The following is a 23,479-nucleotide window of genomic DNA, read 5'->3' as shown; positions in this document are numbered from 1 at the left end:
TATTCTTGTGATATAAAGTAGTTTCTTCGAATGGAAGTAGTAATGAAACTTCAAATTCATTGAGTGTTCTGCTTAAGCAGTTATTCGCATCGGTAACATATTGAATTCTTTGATTTCCATTTATTATTCCCGTAAAGCGTAAAATGAGAAATATTATAATGTGCAAATTCATTATAGTCATAGTGTCTTTTTAAAATACTACTCTCTTGACTGAAGTAGGCAAAGAAAATGCATAAAAAAGTATGTCAATATAATATATATAGTTCATTCTTCAAAATTATCTTGAAATACTATACAAAAAAAAGTTATTCAATTCTATTTGATGAGTCAATCCTTCTTGGATATAAAGTGATTAAATATAAAGAATTATGCAAAGTCTAACTGTGATGATTATCAATTCTTCCCATTGATATGTAGGAGTTCACTGAAGTAACGATTTGTAGCATGTTGATCATTGGCTTCTCCTCTCAAATATGGATAAAGTCTTGTTTCGGTTAAAATTATGTTTGAAGGTGTGTTCCAATCAAGTGAGGATAATAATGATAGTTGGACTTTGTCACTCCTTGGTCCGATTTGAGCAGATTCCAAACACGTTCCAATATCGAGTTCGGCAAAAGTCTCATGAAGTTCTTGTCGAGTCAATCCTTCATTTCCATATCGTATTTGCATTATTCTAATACAATATTGACATCCTCGAGCTCCCTCGAAGCATCCACACCGACTTTCTAAATATGTTACGAAACGTTTATAGATATAGAATCCGATAACATAGTAAAAAGTTTCTTCAGTAACTCTTCTGATGAATTTTTTTGTGTTTTTCTTTACAACCACTCTTGATAATTGTCCATCCTTAAGATGAGCTGGAATAAACTCCTCTAGAAATATAACCGACATTGTTTCTGTTTTCTTCGTTTTTTTTTTTTTTGGTTCCTTCACCAACAGAGCTAAATTGAAGAATGGTGGAGAAATCTAGAGGAGTAGACTTAATATCATTCCGAATCTTTTTATTTTTATTTTCATCCAACAGATTTTTCATCTATAATTACATCATCAATTTCATGCTCGATTTCCTCTTCCACGCTTTCTCCGATTAATGGAAATTGTGCTATATGAATGAGTCTTCTGAAGAGCAGTTGTTTCGTTTCATCACGTTGAGTAGGATGAGTCATGTAGTGCCGAATTCTATTCCAAAACACGGTTTCAAAAATCGTTTCTTCCATCGTTTTAAAATCGGTCGCGATAAATCTGTTAATCCATTCTAAATCAACCTCTTTTCCAATTTTACCTTCTCGAATGGTAGCTTCAAGATCAACCCATTCAAAGGTCATCTTCAAATCTGAGGATGTTATCGATATTTCTTTTACACATAATGTTGATTCCAAACATTCCCTGCATTCCAACGCACTGCAGACACAGTTGGACTTTAATCTTTTCAATGACACAACTTTTCTAAAAGCAGCTGTTCCTAGAATGTAGTATAAACATTCCTCGGTAAGATGTGTACGAATTTGTTCATTTTTGTCAAGATGAACCAAGATGTTATCTGGGATTATTTCTGCAACCTCGAATGGAACAAAATCTTTAATCAGAATGTTTTGAGTCATGTTACTATGAGAAAGTCTACATTCGAAATGATTTTACATTGGATAGTATATTGAATTTATATGAGCTTAGTTATATATTATTGATATTGTATATACGAAAAGAAGAGCCAATGAAGAAAATAAAATTTTATAGTAATAATACATCGAGGAGCAAAACTCTACTATCATATATACTTAACAACAAATTCACTTCTAAAAATTATGCTAAAATATATTCTGTGCTCACTCCATCGTCACATACTCTTCTTTTTGAATAAAAATATGTTAATCCAGTTCTAAGTTGAGTGTATGAGAACACTCTATTGTCTTTTTTTACAAAACCTTTGTTTACCCCTTCCTTAGGAGATCTTGAATGTAATACTTTTAAAAAAGTGTCTTTTGTAAAACTATTCGTAGTTTTACTTAATCCTTTACTGCTATGCTTTGTAGAATGAGTTTCATCATTCCAGCAAAAGTAAGTCTTAGAATTTAAGGCTACTATTCCATGTCCTGAAAATTCTACTTTGAATAAACCAGGAGTCCTTATATCATATTGATATACTTCTTTGCAACAATTTTGTAATTCCCACAACTTTGTAGGAACAGATTTACAGAGTTGGAAATCATCCGCGTGTCGATCGCAATACATCCTAGGAAACCATTTTCCATATTCTTTGTAGTATATATCAGCGATCTCTTTTCTAACGATATTATCCATAGGTGCTGAAAGAGCCATGTAGGCACTATCTGTATCCATCGCCACATACTGGAAGTCCTTTCTGTCGAAGTATCTAAAATAAAAAAAATTTCAATCCTTAATTCTTGTTATCTTAGTATTATAATACTCCCATTTCAAAAATTATCATTCAAATGTTTACCATTATACATATTTTTTCTAAAAGATACAAATGAGATTACTTACCTATCCATGAAGTCATAGTAGAACTCCAACATCCGAAGTTTAGCCAGTTGTAATATGGAGAATCCGATATGTACAGGTATATCCATTTTCATCTGAATAAATATATATACAGTCCTATTAGATTCCTTTACATATATTAGCTCAAGTAAATTTTTCATTATGATTCAATTATATCAATAAGATAATAAATATATACTACTAACCGAAGGCTTGTGTTGAGTCAACTCATAGAAGCTATCAACGATTTCCTCCAAAGATTCAAATCTGTGTGATCGTATTCTCAAGGATGCTTTATAATCTCCTTGAATATACTTGACATTTCAATGTTTTAATTTCTCAGTGATTGTTTTCCCGTACGATGAATTTCCAATGAGTTTATTGGTTGTGGCTATCAACTCTTGGTCAGGATCTTTGTCACCAGCTCTTCTAGCATTTGAGACAGATTCTTCAAATGACTGGAAAACTCTTCTAGGGGTGTATTCTATGACTTGATATATTTTGGTTATAATCAATCCATGATTAAGATACCATTTTGCTAAAGTGGTGAGTAGTAAAATTTTTTCTCCAAACATACTCCCCACCAAAGTTCGTTGTTCTTGAGGTAGCATTCCTTCCTTTTCAGCAAATTCTTTCATACTTTCACTAAGATGATTTCTATTCAAAGATGTATTCTTGAAAATGGGGCTCATTTCTGAAAACTTTTCGTATAAGTTTTCAGGAACAGATATATCGCATTCAATGAATCCATATATCTCCCCTTTTATAATCTGCTGAATAATCTCATCCTCGGTGGCAAAGGAATTGGAAGGATAAAACTCTTCGTTGAAGATACTAATAAAGTTCTTAATCTCGGTGTTATCCTCAATCATCTTGTTCCATTCACACTCCCAGATTCTTACTAAACGATATCCAAGTTCTTTAACATATTCTTCCTTCTTTATCGTTTCCTCCAGAACTTCACTCATGGGTCGATTCTTATATGGATGTATACTTATTCCTTTGGTCTTGTTACAGTTATGTCCATGCCAGAAACATCCATGAAATTGAAACACTGTATTCGATTCTTCACAATATCCATCAACAGGAAGATTATGTTGTCCAATTTTAAATTCTTTATCGTTGTTTTCATGTAAGATTTGAATATTGTCCTTCCAAGTCAAAAATTGTAACCATCCATGAGCAGCCATGCTATTTTTTCGAGAATGAGTGTATGCAAATCCATTTTCGAATCGTCTTATTCTAGGGTTTCCAGTAGGCATTTCTTGCATCATACTCCACAAATATAATGCATTTGCATCAACTCCTAGAATAAGTTCACAAAGTTTGGATTCCTTTCCAAACTTTCTTTCTCGAATCAGTGTTTTTTTCGACTCATGAAGTCTGTGAAAAACAATGCTAGGTCCACCTACGATATTGTCCTTGATAGTAAAGTAAATATCTTTATCACTTTCCTTGATCAGACAGACAGGTTGACAAGCTTTGAAATGATGTGATGAGATTGTCTGATGATGAGAACTCATAGGATGAGGAGGCGAATCTGAAAGTTTCAACATCCATTTTACTGCCAATCCAGGAAGTGAAATGGCATCTTTCAACATATCGATTCCCATGGTTCTGTAAACTTCTTTTTGTTTTTCTACAGCTTCAACAAATGGTACTACATCGAGATTGTTGTACCATACTAGAAAATCTTTTAACGTTTTCATCTTCTCTTGTTTCCAAATGTTTAAACAGATTTCATAATCAGCATCCGAAATATGTTCATCTCTCAAAGAACTGTAAAAGCATTCTTTAGCTGGTAGAAACGGTTGTTTCAACTTCTCAAGATCATCCATATATTCATAAGGATAGAATCCTTTTTGTTGAGAGCATTTGAAAGCTTTGAGATACTTTGCATAGGAAAATCCTGGAGCAATGAAGTTGGAAATATCCAAGAATTTGAATCTTCTTGATTGAATACAGCTCATCTTGTTTGTTCTTTTCACTACAAAATCAAAATCTTCGTCTTCTGTGTCTTGAAGACATCGAAGTAGAGGTCCTTTCATCACATTCAGGTCGTAGTTTTGTGAATTAAATCCTAGAATCGGAATACATGAGATGAATTTGTCGAAACGATTAAATAAATGACAAAATTCCTCTCTTGAATGGTATACTCGAGGATTGGAAAATTTGCAGGATTTAAATCTTTCTTCAACTTTTCCTTGCTTTTCAGCTTTTGCCTTCATCAACTGTCTAATGTAGTAAAGTTTTTTTTTCAAGGATATCCCGGGCTTCATCAGCAATTTGGGAAATATACTGAACAAAAGAAGATATACAAGAATCAGTATCTCCCTCACTTACAAAACACTTTGGATCCTTAAATCCGGGTACATTTGAACAAACTGATATACTCATCAATTCGTGTCTCGATGTGAATGTAACCGAATTGGAATTTGGTGGAAGGTCGGATTTTGGAAGATAACACTCGATATCATAGGTGATTAAAAAGGGATAATAAGTATCTTCCTCAGCCACGGATATTCCCATCTCTCGTTTCAGTTGTTCGAAAATTGTAGGTGTTGCCTTAAACTTTCCTCCTTCGAAGATGAAGTTTGTTACTACTTCTTGACTACATTTATGTCTATTGAAATTTCCTCTTTTTGTAAAGCTCACTTCACAGGAAGGACAACTAAACCCTTTAGTATAAGCATTAACATCCTTGATGAAACTGAAATTAGAGTTCTGCAAATCGAGGAAGAGTTCCTTTCCCTCTTTTTGGGACGATGTCCAGATGACTGTTGAGGTTTCATCAGCATTCAGAGAAAATACGGTTATACGGAGGTCAAAACATTTCTCAAGAGAAATTAAGTCTCCTAACTCAATTCCAGGAAAATTATTCATCAGATCTTCGTTGGATGAGAAAGAAGAAATGTGATTCGAGTACTTTTGAAATAGCACCTTCACAAATTGCTGTTTCGGTCTTTGTCTGGTGCAACTACATCGGTTTGAACACTTACACATTTCCTTCAATGCTAAACATCTGAAGAAACAGAGATTGTCTGTGTAAGGAGTGCAGCTATGAGGAATGTTATGCATAGTGATTACATGTCGATTGTTAAGAATGTGAGTCGGAAGATCTGAAGCCAATCCTATTTGCCCCATTCCAATCAATTTATAGAAATAGAATGAAATATTGGTAATTACATTCAATTTCCAAGCTGTATTCGGGCGTTCTCGAATCGCTATAGCAGCAAGATCTTGTCTTGTCAATTCTTCAAAGAAATTCTGTAGTTCCTGTCTTGTTGTAATCAGTTTTGCTTTTTTGAAAATTGTAGCATTATTCGATGAAGCATGAAAATATCTTAATTCTCCTGAAGTTTTATGTTCAAGAATGCATCCCACACTACAATTTAACTTAGCTCTTGTTTGTAACCCATTCCAAGTTGTCAACATCTCGTTCCATATTCTTTCCGAATGGTTTGGAGTTGGAAGTTCTGCTTGAGGAATATTTCCATTCCATAAATTTACGTTTAACGTTTCAACAACTCTTCCTCGTCGTCTTTTTGTTTTCATAGCATTCCAATATCTTCTTATTAACTCATCCCATTCCTCATCATCATTAACAGGAATGATATCCTGATTATCTTGTTCTCTTTCATTTTCAATAGGAACGATGGGCTCGACTCTATCATTAATACCAACTAAATTGTCATCATCAGCGTCCACTTCATTTTCATTTCTTTCGAATTGATTTGTAGGTTGATCAGATAAATAACTATTTTCTTCGATTTCATTTGTATTTTCTTCTTCTGATACATCTGATTCATCGGTTTCATCATCGGCAAGATTACGAGTAATAGGAGTTACTGTTATCTTAGATCGAGTAGGATCTCCTCTTCCAATTTGAGTTGAAGCAGAACGAAATGAAGAATGATGAGAATCATTCTTTACTTTTTTGAAAATGAAAGGGTGATCGGAAACTTGTATAATAATTGAGCTTTCATCATCATCATCATATTTGCGATATTGTTCCGAAGAATCATTAGTTGATGATGTAAACGAATCTGAACTTTCATTCGATTGGAGATGAATGTGCTTGACATGTCTTTTGAGGATTGATTTTTTGTTAAATGAAGTCAAACATTCTAAGCAGATATATTTATTAGCTGAAACGGATGATGCACTTCTTTCCCTACTTCTGCTTCTTTCTCTATTATCAATTGAAGTGGAAGGAGTAGAATTTTCCGAAGAAATTAAATTATGCTCTCGTGAAAGCTTGAACATCTTTGAGGAAGAATTCCAACTGTCAAGATTTAAAAAACTCATTTTACTATTCTCTCTACATTTATTCATTCATTAAAAATTTTTTCCACCAATTATTGTAAATCAACTTACCTCATCAGATTTGCTCCACTCTCCTTCTGAATGGGGAGTTGCCAGATACATTTCCTCGATGTAATCAAATTTCGGAGATATATAATCCAGTGAAACAGAGATAATCCAAAGTTCTGAGAGAAGATTATACATAGATATCCAAATTGTAGAATTAATCCAAACTTTTGTGAGAAATATAATCCAGTTAGTTCGGAGAAATATAATCCAGTGAAACAGAGATAATCCAAAGTTCTGAGAGAAGATTATACATAGATATCCAAATTGTAGAATTAATCCAAACTTTTGTGCGATATATAATCCAGTTAGTTCGGAGAAATATAATCCAAAGTTCTGAGAGAAGATTATACGTAGATATCCAAATTGTAGAATTAATCCAAACTTTTGTGAGATATATAATCCAGTTAGTTCGGAGAAATATAATCCAAAGTTCTGAGAGAAGATTATACGTAGATATCCAAATTGTAGAATTAATCCAAACTTTTGTGAGATATATAATCCAGTTAGGTATAGAAATAGTTCGAAAAAAACTCTCGATAATGGTGAGTCCATCAAACTTGGCTGTATTTATACTAGTCAAGTTCAAGGAGGTGGAACCTGCACAAAAGCTATAAATCACTTCTAATCCAACTTGTCTCACTCAACTTTCGCGAAATTGGATTTCGCGAAAGTGAATTTCGCGAAATTGGATTTCGCGAAATTACACATTATATATATTATATAGTCAACTTTCGCGAAATTGAATTTCGCGAAAAGTGAATTTCGCGAAATTTGATTTCGCGAAATTACACATTATATATATTATATAGTCAACTTTCGCGAAATTGAATTTCGCGAAAAGTGAATTTCGCGAAATTGGATTTCGCGAAATTACACATTATATATATTATATAGTCAACTTTCGCGAAATTGAATTTCGCGAAAAGTGAATTTCGCGAAATTGGATTTCGCGAAATTACACATTATATATATTATATAGTCAACTTTCGCGAAATTGAATTTCGCGAAAAGTGAATTTCGCGAAATTGGATTTCGCGAAATTACACATTATATATATTATATAGTCAACTTTCGCGAAATTGAATTTCGCGAAAAGTGAATTTCGCGAAATTGGATTTCGCGAAATTACACATTATATATATTATATAGTCAACTTTCGCGAAATTGAATCTCGCGATTTTCAATTTCGCGAAAAGTCTTCTGATATTATGGATGATGCAACTAAATTTATCAAAACTCATTAATCATTTGATGAGGAGAATTGTATATAACCAGCAGAATTTTACTAAAACGATATCAGTTCTTCATTCAAACTCAGAGAATTAACACACTACACAACTATGGAGGATAATACTCAATCTGGAGTGATAAAACCTGGATCGAATAGTTCAGTGAAGATGACGAAAAAGAGAATTTCACCTGTAACTCTTTCTAACACGACTCCTTCAACGAAGAAGAAGAAATCCAACCAAATCGAAACGAATTTGGAGCAAAGGGTAAAAGATGTGGCAGACAAGTTAAGAACATTAAGTAAGGCTACTTTAATGGAAGCAAAATCACTGCAGAGAATGTCAGATCTTTCAATAGGATTGATTATGGAGGTGACAAAAACGGAAGAAGCTCATTCGATCCATGGAGCGTGCTGTATCATTCACTTCAACTATGTGGAAAATGGGATTAGTAAATCTACTGCTGTATTTGCTCCAAAACGATTTCTGGATGGATCGCTGTCTTATCCAAGTATTATGGTATATCTTGGATTAAAACCTAAGGCTAATGGACAGGGAAGTTACCATGATTTAAGAAGAGTAACAGAAGGAACCTCAACTCCCTCAGACATGAAACGTACTCTAGCCAATCTGAGATCGAAGAAACTTGAAAAACTTATACAACATTTCGAGATTCGTCATCTCAAGGAGTTCAAAGCACCATCTATTTTCCACTATCACAATGTTGGAACAAGTGAATACAAAGATGGTGAAGGCAATGTGGATGTGGTACCAACTGTAGCATTTTCAACCAAAGTTGATGGAGAGGAAGTTCAAGGAACTTTAACGATGCCTTCGAGATGTGCCCTTTCGTTGAAAGAAAATTATCCGGGTATCATTATATACAAGGGGCTAGTAACATCTCACAATACTCGCGAATACTACGATGTAGTAGTCATGGGACATGAAGAAGCAAGCAGATTTTACGAGAGTTCGGTACAATGCAAAAAGGATCCTGCTATCTCACTTATTTCCGATGACGATGAGTGATTGATGAACAACTCGATACAAACTTCGTTTTAAAGAATGTACATGATCATTTTCTTATATATATTCAATGTTTCATTTATACTATATTATCTTTATTCTGACTTATCTACTTGTACACTTCGTTTTAAAGAATGTACATGAACATTTTCTTATATATATTCAATGTTTCATTTATACTATATTATCTTTATTGTGACTTATCTACTTGTACATTTCATATATTTCAAGTTAAACATAAACTATTTTATTTTTATTGAAACGAAATGATGATGGAAATAATGAATAATACATATAAATATATCTTTTAAAGTGAATAATTTTGTAATAAAACTGATCTTTCATTCAACATATATAAAAAAACCGAAAATAAAAAAAATCCTTAAAATTCTTAACCATTCAAGAGCTTCAACATTACAAAAACATCAAATCTTCAAAAAAATAACTTTGTACATAAACACTTTCTCATATACATTCAACGTTCTCAAATATATAACATTCTCCACTTTGCACATAAACACTTTCTCATATATATTCCATGTTTCAAATATATAACAATCTCCGAAAAATCAACCCCTCGGTGTCCCAGATATTAACCCCCTCACTCATCCGCTAGGTAATCTCTCGCTCTCCTCGATAATCCGCGAGATCCACTCCGGAAAACCATCCAGCCCTCGATGTCCCAGATATTCACCCCCACTATTCCACCGATAATCGGCGACGATTCGCCCGACTAATCCGCGACGATTCCCCCGACTAATCCCGCGATAATCCGCGTTCAATCGGATGACTCATCCCCCGCTAATCCGATGACTCATCCACAGATAATCCGCCGATTACGCCAGGAGCGGATCCGTAACCCCTCGAATTCAACCCCCTACTCTACACCACAATTTCCCCCCAAACCCCAACATCTCATTCAACTCCACACGATTCAATCTACACCCCTAGCCAATTTAATTCACAACCCCCTTTTTCTATCCCCCCGCTGGATCCGTCACTTTTATGTGTAGATCTGCTCTCTATATACTACTAAGCAGGCAAAATATTGAAGCACAAAAACCTGTTACTGACCGGCTTCATTCCCGCTCTAGTTATTTAATTGACGCTCACGCTTGATTGGACAGCTTATTTTTAGCGAATACAATTACTTTTATTTTTACTAAAGGTTGACTTACTCAGGCTTCGAAACACGATAAATAGAATTGTGCAAGAATCCAACGGAACACAGCTAAAACAACATAAATTTTTTAGAGTTTGGTCGAGATCCATGTGACTACTTCTTGCCAACATTGGTTGCTTCGGTTGAGATATTAACATTAATAATGCTGTTTGTGAGGCATGTTTGTTTAATAAAATATTTGACATGCTCAAAGTTAAGAGACGTCAAACATCTGATAGCAAGTATAAACATATGCGTAGAGAATTATGCGATGAAATGCAAACAAGCTACTGTAGCGGACACAGTACCAAATAGTATAACTGACGGATTGCTGCAAGTTGCTGTTATTAGAGAATTTTGGTTTGATGAATTTTAGGTTCTTTATCAGCGATATAAGTTGTTTAGCTGTTTGGCTAATTTCCAGGATACAGAAATAATTAGCAGACTTTCCATTAGGCTGCTTATTGCTCCTTCAGCAAAATTTGCTGTTTTGTGTCTAATCAGTAGATAGATAATTTTCATTAGATGGTTTCAAAAGTCTCTGATATCTCAAGATTAAGATAACTAGTCGTTAAGGACATTCATGACCTGGTCATTAATTTTTTTTAGACGAGTTTAGTAAAAGTTTGGAGAATGAGTTGTTAATATATTGAATTGCTTTCTTCTGCATTAAATGGATAAAAGTAAATGAACCCACAACTCATTGTTATACTAATTAGTGACCTCTAGTGACCTCTAGACTTATATGTAGGTGAATGTTTGTTCAAGTCATACTGTCCTAATTTCTCAGTTAAATATTGTCTGTATATTGATGCATGAAGCAACCCAATGATAACCCTATCTTGTCCATGCATTGGTTACACAATGATATAATACCTTTTTTACATTATCAGTTAAAATAATATATTATAAAAATTTATATGTGAAACTTTTTAATACTTTTATGCAACATATTGCTGAAAACACCCCAGTGTGTGTAGGCTATACAGCGTTGGGCATGCAACTCCTTAAAGTTTCCAAACATTATTGATTATTTAGAGAACAATTTCCACAACTGATGTTACCCAATAAGGCAGACAATCAAATTATTCTTTGCATCATTGACCTATTTGATTTGGTTCAATATACTGTTTCCTTTTTGCAGTTGCCACGCCGTCTCAAGGGACAAAGCCTCTTAATACCAGTATGTATGCGCATATTTAAACTGTCATTAGAGTCGATATGTCACCACATGTCACATGCATTTATATAATAGAGTTTATGTCTGTGTCCGAGTGACCTAAATGTAGCCTATAACATATCTGTGTCTGCTATATTCATACATGCCTTTTTCTAACTAGGCCTATATGTATCTCAGTGTTTGTTTCCTGTGTCCAGTTATACTGTAGCTATTGGTATCTAGCGATGAAAAATCTGCTTTACAGAGGATTTGAACTCGCAACATTTAAATCACGAGTCTACAAATAAGCACGCCCAACTCCTAGGCTAAACCGTTCTTACCGTTTCTAACGCTCTTACTTACAGTGTATAGGTATATCCTTATCAGGATTGCACACGCTAAATATGCACTTTTTATTATTAATTAATATTGTCTTTTACTATTGTTACTTTTTAGAAGTTTTTTTAAAAGCTTTTTTCCCCCTTCTCCATGACTTTTTTTAGTTTGTAATTTTCAAATGTGCTGCTTCAATTTCAAATGTGCCTTTTCATTCCTATTTCTGGTTTCGATAAATCTGTAAAAGCTAAACACTTTTCATGTGGTCAAATATATCATTTGGAGTAGAAATTGCCTGTACATTCTCTCGCCATTAGGTCAGACAACGTATCAGACAAAGACCGTCCGATATCTCATTTTTACGTTTGTACCAGTATCGAGAGGTACCAGTATTGTTCGTCAAAACTTTGAATACCGGTACAACGAACTTCTTCTGCAACAGTAAATTTTTATACATTTCAGTGAGTACATAATAAACAGTGAGTACATTTCCATGTACTCACTGTTTATTTTTTCTCTTAATTAATTTGTAACTGCACAAAAACACTCTTCTCATGACATGAAGTTAGAAACTTAGAATGGTTAATGTTTTATATGTTCAATAAAACATTTTGCGCAAAACAACTTTTTGCGCAAAGAATTTTCTTGTTAGCTATGCAACACTGGGCATTCAACCTAGTATAAATATATAGATATATACACTCATGTACACATACATACACATGTATACGTACATATACATGTACATACATACACTCACACACATATACGTATATATACGTATCAACATGTATATACATGTATCAACATAGTGGTTGTAGCACAGCTATGCTCACTTGGCACATATATATGTATGTGTATGTATATGTGTACATACACACACATTTGTATGCTTTACATACAATATATCCATTGTCATGCATATGTAGTTACTTGGTATGTATATTGTTTTGAATACTTAATTATTATGATTAGAAGGTAAAAAAGCAAGCTGGTCTCTTCCCAATAGAGTTGAGCAGATATGTTAATCTTTATAAGCATTTTTAACATAGCAAGTGGAGGATTTTTTGCTGCCGCCGTCTCTATGAGCCATTGCTCATCAATTACTAAGCACCACTTTATACATCCTTATAAAAATTTCATACAATTTTATTCCTAGCTGCTTCTAACCGACTGTAACTCAGATAAAAACATTCAAAGACAGTTTTAGCTTGAACATGGCTTCTGTTTATGAAAAGTTGATTATGAAGAACAAATCTATGTTCTTGAATAACGTATGTTGTCGCTGGAATCAATCGGTAACGTAGCCAGGTAACATCAAGCAACTTTCATGCGACAAATATGCAGTATTAGGTAGACCAGACAACTCCAGTTTAAAAAAAGGTTTCAATGGAATCAACAACCAATGTTGCTTGTTAAAAGCTACTCGCTGTTTACATAACTGTCATCGTACTAAAATCTCTTCAGTGTGTAAACTGCAAACCTAGTCAAGGAAGTCAGAGCATAACCTTTAATTGACGATAAGACTTTGGTCTAAACTTAATAATCTACTCTATGCTTACGATGAACGCGAGTCTAAACAAGATGAAAAAGAGGTGATACTATTCTTTTAAGTAATTACCAAACAAATGCATTTATAATCATATTTGAAATCAAATTTAAAATCATATGCATATGTTACTAAAAGAGGGTGTCTATTGTTTTACTAAGGTAGAGTGGGTAATGTTTTACTAAGGTACAAAGGAAAGGTGTGTATCTGTTTACTAAGGTAGGGCATGTCTTGTTCTACTAAAGTAGTGCATGTCCTAATTTAATACGAGATGTTTTACCAAGAGACAGTGTGATCAAAAGGGATAACTATCGTAATGCAGTGTATGTTTGCTGATGGAATCTTGGACTATGCTATAATTGGTTTGGTTAGGTAGTCTGTGAACACGCTGAAGATTGCGTCAGACCAAACACGGAAAGCGATTAGATCTAAAGTCATTTGTTACACTTTTGACTGTCAAGGGGTTTGAGGTAAATATAATAAAAATAAGACGTCATACTTTGAATGCCTCAGCATTGTTTATGTATAAACCAGGTTATCCTGTTTTCCATCTGACATGGTAATGATCTAGCCATTGATGGGTGATTATCAACACATATACACACCTGCCTACCGATGACAGGTTTGGACCATAAACAAACTCAGATTTATATGGTTATAAAATGAGTATTGTGAAATGCAATGTAATGGCATGCGCAGAGATGACTTTGAGAACATCTACATCCCTGCTGCATGCCTTATTTGTTAGTTGGGTAGCGGATGGGTTAATTCCCTATCAGCTATTAGTGACACAGGCTCTTGGAGTCGCTTCATTATAAGTCGTGTACCTAATCTAGTTTGGAACAGTTAATAGTTTCATATCTGGTCTGGCAAGCGAGCTGAGTGGAGTGCGAGAATAATTAATGAAGTTTCTCCACATCAGATATTCACTATGCAAAATTCGTTTTTCTATAGAACGTTTATAGCTGATAGTCATTAGTACGGATAGCTGGTAGTCAGTAATGCGATACCCATGGATCAGGTGCAGCAAAGACGATTCTGCATTCGCAACATTGGTAAGCGAAATGTTTCTATCCTCAATCTTACTTTTCCTTAAAAGCATGATGACCATGTATAGCTAAAGTGAAGATCGTTGGTAAGTGTTACAACTCTGCTCCACACTGGGGTCTGTAGAAAAGAATGGGCATTTGGCAAGCTTTTGCGCTTTTTGACAGAAGCTGTTAAGGTTACGATTCACAGTTTCTAGTGCAATAGAGAAGAGCTATACAGGATAGAGAGTTGCTGCTTTGCTGTTCTGTGCTGCATTTTCCCTGTCATCGTGTTAGCTTCTCAAGTGGTTTTGTTAAAACACGGCAAAGTGCCACCATGTTTGCTCACATAGTTAATTTTCCACAAATAAATTGTCTCTGTAACCATGTATTTTCTCAAACCAGTACAAAAAGGAATCTAGAATTTTTACTATTTGTCGGACCACTTGGCTTTCTGAAAAGAGCCCTTTGTAGATGTCTTATCTTCACAGTCTACATCATTGTGATTGGTCAAACATAGTCTGTTTTATGGAAAACTTTTCATAAATAAAACTTGAGCGAAATCGTGTAAACAATTTAGAGACATCTAACAGTTACGAAGCAACTAGCGACTACTAAGAAGAGACCAGGCAATGGCAGACCGTGCTGCAAGCTGTCACCACTCAATCATCACATCTCTGTTATGCATCACTCGCAGTGATGTATTAGAAATACCACCATTACTGAGAGCTTTAAACATACAGATGGTGACTGAATAGCAAGCAACCACTTTGAAAGCCGTTCCTTTCTAATTCACTTGTTTTCTTAGCTGAGCTGATGAGAGTATTTGAAGATCGATTATTCAGCAGCTCTTGAGAAAAGTACATTACTGCCATTTGCATCAGATACTTCTACAGCTTATCATTGCTACTTGGTGCCAATTGGGTGATTCAGTGAAAACCCGTGTCTGGCATCCGCGACTATGTTCGTTACTACTAAGCAATGGGCCGTCGCTATCAGAATTTCAAACGTTTGTAACAACACTAGACTTAGTTTTACCCCTGCCAACTAACGCTGCCCAGCTGTTGATAATTAATAATTCCAGCCCTACACTTGCTATCCAAAGCTTATAAATTATTATGCTACACATAAGTTTGATTGACTCAGTTGTATGCACCAGTTTTAATAAGTTTACTTTGATCAACTCGAAAGCGAGTTTAGAAGAGGTTGACTTCCTGAATATCAGCTAGTTTATTACTTCCTTTCATGTTACCCTTTCATGTTACCAACGTGCATCTACATATAATTATGTGGAATTCTGTACTAATGCCTTACACACTTTAGCAATATACTCTACTAAATGAATGCTTGCAGCTTCACAGAAAATAATAATTGTTTTTGCACAAACAATAAAAACTGTTTTTGCACAGACAATAAAAACTGTTTTTGCACAGACAATAAAAACTGTTTTCGCACAGAAAATTTATTTTTAATCAACATGTGCAATAAGTTTAATTAAGTTTATGCCATATCTATATATCGCGGCGTTTATCTTTTCGTTAAATTCTTGTGTTCAGTTAGAGCAATTAAAATCTAGCGAGAAAAAATCTGCATGTCACTGGATTTGATCTCAGGACCTCAAGATGGCCAACTTAACCATTAAGCTACATGGAATACAATGGAATCATTAGGCAAATAATCATCACATTAGTTAAAATACTCACGCTTGAGGCGCTTGCTTGGGGTTAATAACTAGCACTGTTGCCGTTAGGTTACGGGCAACAATGGTTAAGTTGGCCCAAAACGCGCGTATTGAGGTGGTAAAAGTTATAGTTAAGATCTAGCTTTTCTAGGTATGCGACGCCAGGCATTCGACTAATATACATATATTTATAACTATGAAAGACTTGCAGATGTAATAAGTATGTCCACAATTATTCCATAGTATGGCAAGGTGGCCGCGTGGTGTAATGGTTCGCATGCCTGTCTGCAAAAGTGTTTCTGAGTTCAATTTTAGTGCAAAGTGGTTTTTTCATTGCAATAACTTTATTGTTATTTATTGTTATAACTGGACATACGACAGACCAACAAACAGACCAACAAACGCTTAGATGTTTATATATAGATATACATGTAGATTAGTGTTTGACCTCAGGTATTAGCATTCTAACAAGTAGTAGCGGTAGCGGACAATTTCCAAACTTTATCAAGTATTTCCAAAGTTTGTTTCAGACTTGGTAATATTTTTGGTCATTCGGGAATAATGCCCGAGCTCTGAATTGTAGGAGAAGTGACAGTACTAAAAAGAAATGACCCATTCATAGATAAATCATCTAGCTCTGAGTTGGACCTCGAGCTAAACAGTTATGCATCAAGGAGACTCGAGGTGGACAAGCTGCCATCCGTAGACACATTGGCTGCCCCCAAACTCTGCTCAACTAGGTATAGAATATATCGACTAAAGAGCAAGTGTCTAGATGTCTAGCCTAGTAAAGTACCCTGGTGCCAATGAGATAGCTAATGAATTGTATTAATCTTATGTGAAACATCTATGAATTGTATTACTTTGCTAGGTGGTTGATGTCTAATGCTGTTTGGCGCATCACATGCACGTTGTAAAAACAAAGCATCAAGCTAGATCTCCCCGGTGGCCTTAAATTCTGAATCGTAATGCCTCTCGAGTCATAATGTATGCACTTTATTTTGTTCTGTAGGCTGCAACATGTAATTGAATTGCTGAACCACGGTGTAATCATAGACAAGGATGACTTGATAAACAACTTGAAATACTCCATCTCCGTATTGGATACTCTTTACATAGAGGAAACCAAGTGAGTAATACTCACTGCTCTTCTGTTACGTCTGCCTTGCTATTAGTGAGCACTTCATGCAATGTATTCCTTTCTAATATTTTATTGTGATTACCGGTCAGAAGATTAACTGTTCTGAAGAAAGCGAGCTGTTTCAGGGCCAAACTTTGCTCAGCGTTTGATGCACGGAAGGCTGGAATTTTTTGTATGAACTCTGATTTGTTTGAGATCTGAGGCTTTCAAAAACCAGAAGTTAACTTTTATTTCAAAAATGTAATTCATGCCTTCAGTTTAGGTTACTAAAACTAAGACCTTTTAAAAGTTAGTACACGATTACTAGTTTTAATGTTACAACCACAGTTGATCGCATGTTTGTCTTAGTCAGTAAATTGTTGACATCAAGCTGAAGGTTTGGCAACCAGATGACCACGGAATGTGACTAATTCAATATATAAAAGCAACACCAGGGCATATTCATATTAGGGTAGGTGCATATTTTTTACTAAAAAGTAATTCACACAATCTGCTCTTTGCAGCGTCAAATCATACACTTCAAAATGTTTTCTTTCAAAATATTTGAAGATGTCAAAATTTTTTCTTTCAAAAAATTTGAAGGCGTTGAAATCTTTTCTTTCAAAAAATCTGAAAACGTCAAATTTTTAAGGAACAAATTTGAAGTTTACGATGGTCTCGTTCTATTATGATGATTATATTCGTCAAGTCCATTTATATGGCTGCTGGTCCAGGGACAAAAAATTTACCAATATTAAAACTTTACATTAGTGAGAGTTTCAGAAAGTGTAAAGCTAATTGCTAGTACAGTGGGCTGGACTAGTACTAACTCTTCAATAGAACATATTCAATTTCTTACAGACTTCACTCATCAAAAATCCATTCAGCAATACATTATTTAGAGATCAACTCAGAAACAAGAAATTTGAACTAAGTTTTCATATACCAGTTTAGCACTCCAGCCGAGATTATGGGAATTTCATGAGTTTTAAAGGCTTGTAACATGTAGCGAAGATCAAACTGCAATAATGATATGATTAAAAGCTGCTGACCTACAGTATGTTGCAAAAACACCTCTGAAATTGTCAATGGCAAAACAAATTAAATGCAATTAGATCATCAAGTATTCTAGTTTTATTTTTATTGTTATATATTTTGTTTGAAATATTATGTAAGATAAAACAGAAAAATAAAATTTATTACAAAATTCGCTAGTACTGATATGTTTTCCGCAAATAGCCCGTGTGTGTCATAAATACTGAAGTACTGAAAAAGTGCGAGAAGTCACTCTGCAAGTTTATGTCAGTTGATAGGAGTCTAGGGCTATGTGAGGCTGGACCAGGCCTGTTTATTTTATTTCCATCAGCTGCATCTTGATCTTTAAATAACTTTTGACAAACTGCATAACAATATTTATGAGAAAAGCGATGGCCAAAAGTTTTTTTATTGGCAAAACAAACTTAACTAGAAAAGTTCAGATTATTATTTCAACAAAACCATATATAGCATTGCAATTGTTTCTGTATTGAAACTGACACACTCGTATGAAAAAAAGTTGTTCTTTTTGTATTTCGGTATTCTCACTGAACTCGGGTGAATTTAAGGGAATATTCTTTGTAAAATTTTATTGTGCATGTCAGCCAGAACTGGCTGCTGCTCGCATAATAAGCTAGTATTTATTTAACTGATATAAGCATGCTCCAATGTCTCGTAAGTGCTTAAAATATTAAAAAAGTTTGACAGTTTTATAAAAACACTTAAAAAAATTCCGTGTTTTTTTCTTCTAATTTTCTATTATGTGGAATGCAACGACATGTTGTTAATGAGTTTTTATCTATTTATGCCAACAGAAACTCAGTGAAGAGGTGGTTTGTAGTTTCATGTGTTTAACGCTGTCGCCTTCAATGGGTGCTAAATCTATCTAATTGCTTACAGTAGAGCAGCAAAGCTGTTTGTCACTTTTTGTCACTTGCTACTTTCCTTGCCATTCTCCTCGCGCTGACTCGCGCTGCTTTTTGTCTATTCTGCTCCCAGCTTACGTTCACATCCTATGCGCTCTTCATGAGTGCAGTTTTATATGTCACACATGTGCCCACAGACTGTCACATAGCTGGCGAGCTGTTACAGCTGTCAGCCTGCTAGCACATGCCTTATTGGTTAAATTATGTCTGTGGACTGGTACAAGCATTAGGTAATTATTACACCAACCTCTCAGTCTCAAACTGTTTGATTTGCTCAGTATTGCAGAGACAGTTATGAAACTGCGAAGAGGTCAATGGTGTAGTAATTTACCCTTTATCTCAGCTTGTCTGTTGCTTTGATTCAAACTGATTTTGTGGCTTTAAATATATCTTTTTTAAGTGAACGACTTCTTTCTAACATTTTCTTACGCTTTTATTTAATATTTGTGTTTTCCAACTTTGTTGACAAATTATCCATGACACCCACCATTCATATATTCTTGTTGAAGATGAACTTACAGAAAATTTTAGCAGTTTTCATATGAAAATATCGGCATTTTTTTATCATTTGCGGTTGTTTTTGACGTTTGAGGTGATCTGACTGCCAGGATGTTTCAAGATTAAAATTGAACAAACTTGATTGCGGTTAAAACGCTCAGAAGATAAATACGGCCGAAATGGCATCACTAGTTGCTATAGTTGATATTGGCTGTTCCATTGAAGTTGTAGCGTGACGCGTCTCTATTCTCTCGGTCTTTTTGTAACTATAGACATCATAATTGCATTTCGCTTGATCTGAGCATTTTAACCGTGATCATGTTTGGTCGATTTTAATCTTGAAACATCCTGGCAGTCAGATCACATCAAATATCAACAATAATTGCAAGCGGTAGAAAATGCCGATACTTTCTGATAAAATATATTAAAATTTTGTGCAAGTTTATCTTCATTACTCATCTATGTATTCTATTACTCATCTATGTATTCTATTACTCATCTATGTATTCTATTACTCATCTATGTACTCTATTACTCATCTATGTACTCTATTACTCATCTATGTATTCTATTACTCATCTATGTATTCTATTACTCATCTATGTATTCTATTACTCATCTATGTATTCTATTACTCATCTATGTATTCTATTACTCATCTATGTACTCTATTACTCATCTATGTATTCTATTACTCATCTATGTATTCTATTACTCATCTATGTATTCTATTACTCATCTATGTATTCTATTACTCATCTATGTACTCTATTACTCATCTATGTACTCTATTACTCATCTATGTACTCTATTACTCATCTATGTATTCTATTACTCATCTATGTATTCTATTACTCATCTATGTACTCTATTACTCATCTATGTACTCTATTACTCATCTATGTATTCTATTACTCATCTATGTATTCTATTACTCATCTATGTACTCTATTACTCATCTATGTATTCTATTACTCATCTATGTATTCTATTACTCATCTATGTATTCTATTACTCATCTATGTATTCTATTACTCATCTATGTACTCTATTACTCATCTATGTACTCTATTACTCATCTATGTACTCTATTACTCATCTATGTACTCTATTACTCATCTATGTACTCTATTACTCATCTATGTATTCTATTACTCATCTATGTATTCTATTACTCATCTATGTATTCTATTACTCATCTATGTATTCTATTACTCATCTATGTATTCTATTACTCATCTATGTATTCTATTACTCATCTATGTATTCTATTACTCATCTATGTATTCTATTACTCATCTATGTATTCTATTACTCATCTATGTATTCTATTACTCATCTATGTATTCTATTACTCATCTATGTATTCTATTACTCATCTATGTACTCTATTACTCATCTATGTATTCTATTACTCATCTATGTATTCTATTACTCATCTATGTATTCTATTACTCATCTACGTATTCTATTACTCATCTACGTATTCTATTACTCATCTACGTATTCTATTACTCATCTACGTATTCTATTACTCATCTACGTATTCTATTACTCATCTATGTATTCTATTACTCATCTATGTATTCTATTACTCATCTATGTATTCTATTACTCATCTATGTATTCTATTACTCATCTATGTATTCTATTACTCATCTATGTATTCTATTACTCATCTATATATTCTATTACTCATCTATGTATTCTATTACTCATCTATGTACTCTATTACTCATCTATGTATTCTATTACTCATCTATGTATTCTATTACTCATCTATGTATTCTATTACTCATCTATGTACTCTATTTGGCTTCCGCTTTCATGTGATTGGTTGGCTTCATTCAGTGTAATTAGCGACCTCAAAATTTGCATAAACAGACAATTTTTTTTATTATTTGATAGAAGTTTCAACAGAACAACGAAGGCAGTAGATACAAACTGACAATCATTACTAAGTATAAAATATCAATTTCTCATTTTATATGTTAAGCTTTTATCGTCATTTTTTCTTCGAGAATACGTTGTAGAATTTCTTCTAGAAATACAATAAAAGATTAGAAGCTCTTACTATAAACACAACCAAAGCCTATTATATTTAATTATATGTACTGGTTGCTGTTTTAGAATAGTCTTGTGGCTAACTCATAAATTAAGATTTTGTTTTTGTGTTGTCCTTCATATCAAATAATATTCTTTTAAATAGTGATTATATGAAAAATGTTTTAAAATTTAAATTCCTATAACTATTACGATCTTTTTTCTGATGGTGAAGAAAAGGAGAGCAATTACTGCAAACCATTAGATTATTTATGAATTATACGATATAACATAGTAAGAAGTGACAACATAATTTAATACTATAATATATATATATACAATAACATAATATGATACTGCAGGCTTGCGAAGCCGACCTTGAAATAATTATCGCAACATATTTTGTAGCTTAAATTTACAACAAATGCCCAAGATATCTGCACCTCTTAGCTGTATCACTATTTGTTGCATCAGAACTTCATACATTTTAGGAAACGGGAAAAGTTTTGTTCGATTTGAAAGCTTTGTAATATAAAAATAAACTAAGTGTTATACACTTTACTTTGTACTTGTTCAAAGAATACATTTATTCGCTATCCTGATTCTAAGAAAGGTTTTGGTAAAAATTTCTGAACTCATCTGCTCGGTTGTTCACCGTTAGCTAAACTGGTGCATTATCTCTAAACTATAACATGAATGCTAAAAATTAATTCAACTCTTTGATACTTGAGGCAGTTATTTAACATAATTTGATGTTAAGGCGGCTGTTTGACGATGACGATGCACTCAATGAAGTCGAACCGGATGCAGTTCCAACAGAAGTGAGAGATTGGCTTGCCCAGACATTCACTAGATCTCAAAATGGGACTCGTCGAGGAGAGAGACCAAAATTTCGAAGCGTGGCCCAGGCAGTGTGTGCCGGGCTTGTGGTAGACAGGTAATATGAATTAGTCACTAATGGAAATATATTTCACAATTTTATTGCCGTCACTTCATATACGTCGGCTGCTCCTTTCTGTAGGTTGTATCGGAGGATGTCGAGTTTTAGCGAAACGTCTATGCAACAACCACAGGCAGTCGCTAAAATACTAAAAGATGTTCACCAGTGGTCGTTCAACATTTTTGAGTTGGACGAGGCGAGCAGCGGTAACTCCCTTCGATACTTAGGCTTCGAACTGATGAAGAACCAAGGCTTGGTTTCCAAACTAAGAGTAGGTGTTTCCATGCTAACTTGACAGTCACTAAACTAGTAGCTATTAGTCTGTCTGTCTGTCTGTCTGTCTGCACCATCAATCAATCACTGTGTTTACATGCTGCGAATGGGTTTGGAGTTACTTCCACACAGAATCATAGAAACCTGAATGCATTTGACGCCATTTTACTTCGGTACATTTGTGAGAAGTATTCGCTGTGAGAAAGCGAGTTTACCTTAACCAATTTTGTTATGAGGGATACATAGAAAATCTTGGAAAGATCTATTTAGCGCAACTCCAAATCGTTGAAACCGTAGGTTGCAAATTCATCGATGGCCTGCAACTCCGAACCCATTTGAAGCATGGCAATGTAATTAATAATTTCCTTTCTTTACATACTAAGAGCATAGTTTTTAAAAACAATATATTGCTGGTTGATTGTGGCTGTGACCATGGCCTTGAGCAGTTTGCCTAAATATCCTGAACATGGTTGGAAAACAACATCACTACTTTTCTCTTACAATTTAATTGATGAAGATTTAGTGTTTGCATTTTTAAAATCTCAATGCTTGACAGTTACTACCTATAAAGAGTCTGAAAGGTTGGCTCATGACTAGG

The 23,479-nt window shown here is 34.2% G+C and overlaps 1 protein-coding gene across 2 annotated transcripts in view; it reads left to right on the top strand.

The window, feature by feature from the left end:
- The first annotated feature begins 14,105 nt into the window (after window positions 1–14,105).
- LOC137391764 (dual specificity calcium/calmodulin-dependent 3',5'-cyclic nucleotide phosphodiesterase 1B-like) overlaps window positions 14,106–23,479 on the top strand; it is a 28,128-nt gene continuing 18,754 nt past the window's right edge. Inside the window, exons 1-6 of one of the 2 annotated variants that reach the window (XM_068078297.1) lie at window positions 14,106–14,392; window positions 16,630–16,786; window positions 17,059–17,175; window positions 19,017–19,031; window positions 22,429–22,605; window positions 22,690–22,879. In XM_068078297.1, coding sequence (XP_067934398.1) covers window positions 14,350–14,392; window positions 16,630–16,786; window positions 17,059–17,175; window positions 19,017–19,031; window positions 22,429–22,605; window positions 22,690–22,879 — 699 coding nt within the window. In that variant the 5' untranslated portion in view covers window positions 14,106–14,349. The remainder of the gene's footprint in view (window positions 14,393–16,629; window positions 16,787–17,058; window positions 17,176–19,016; window positions 19,032–22,428; window positions 22,606–22,689; window positions 22,880–23,479) is intronic. The other variant, XM_068078298.1, reaches the window with a different exon arrangement.

The sequence above is a fragment of the Watersipora subatra genome, chromosome 3 (genome assembly GCF_963576615.1).
Source record: "Watersipora subatra chromosome 3, tzWatSuba1.1, whole genome shotgun sequence".
NCBI lineage: Eukaryota > Metazoa > Bryozoa > Gymnolaemata > Cheilostomatida > Watersiporidae > Watersipora > Watersipora subatra.
The sequence above is the reverse complement of the archived record's forward strand: the minus strand, read 5'-3'. Positions and strand labels throughout refer to the sequence as shown.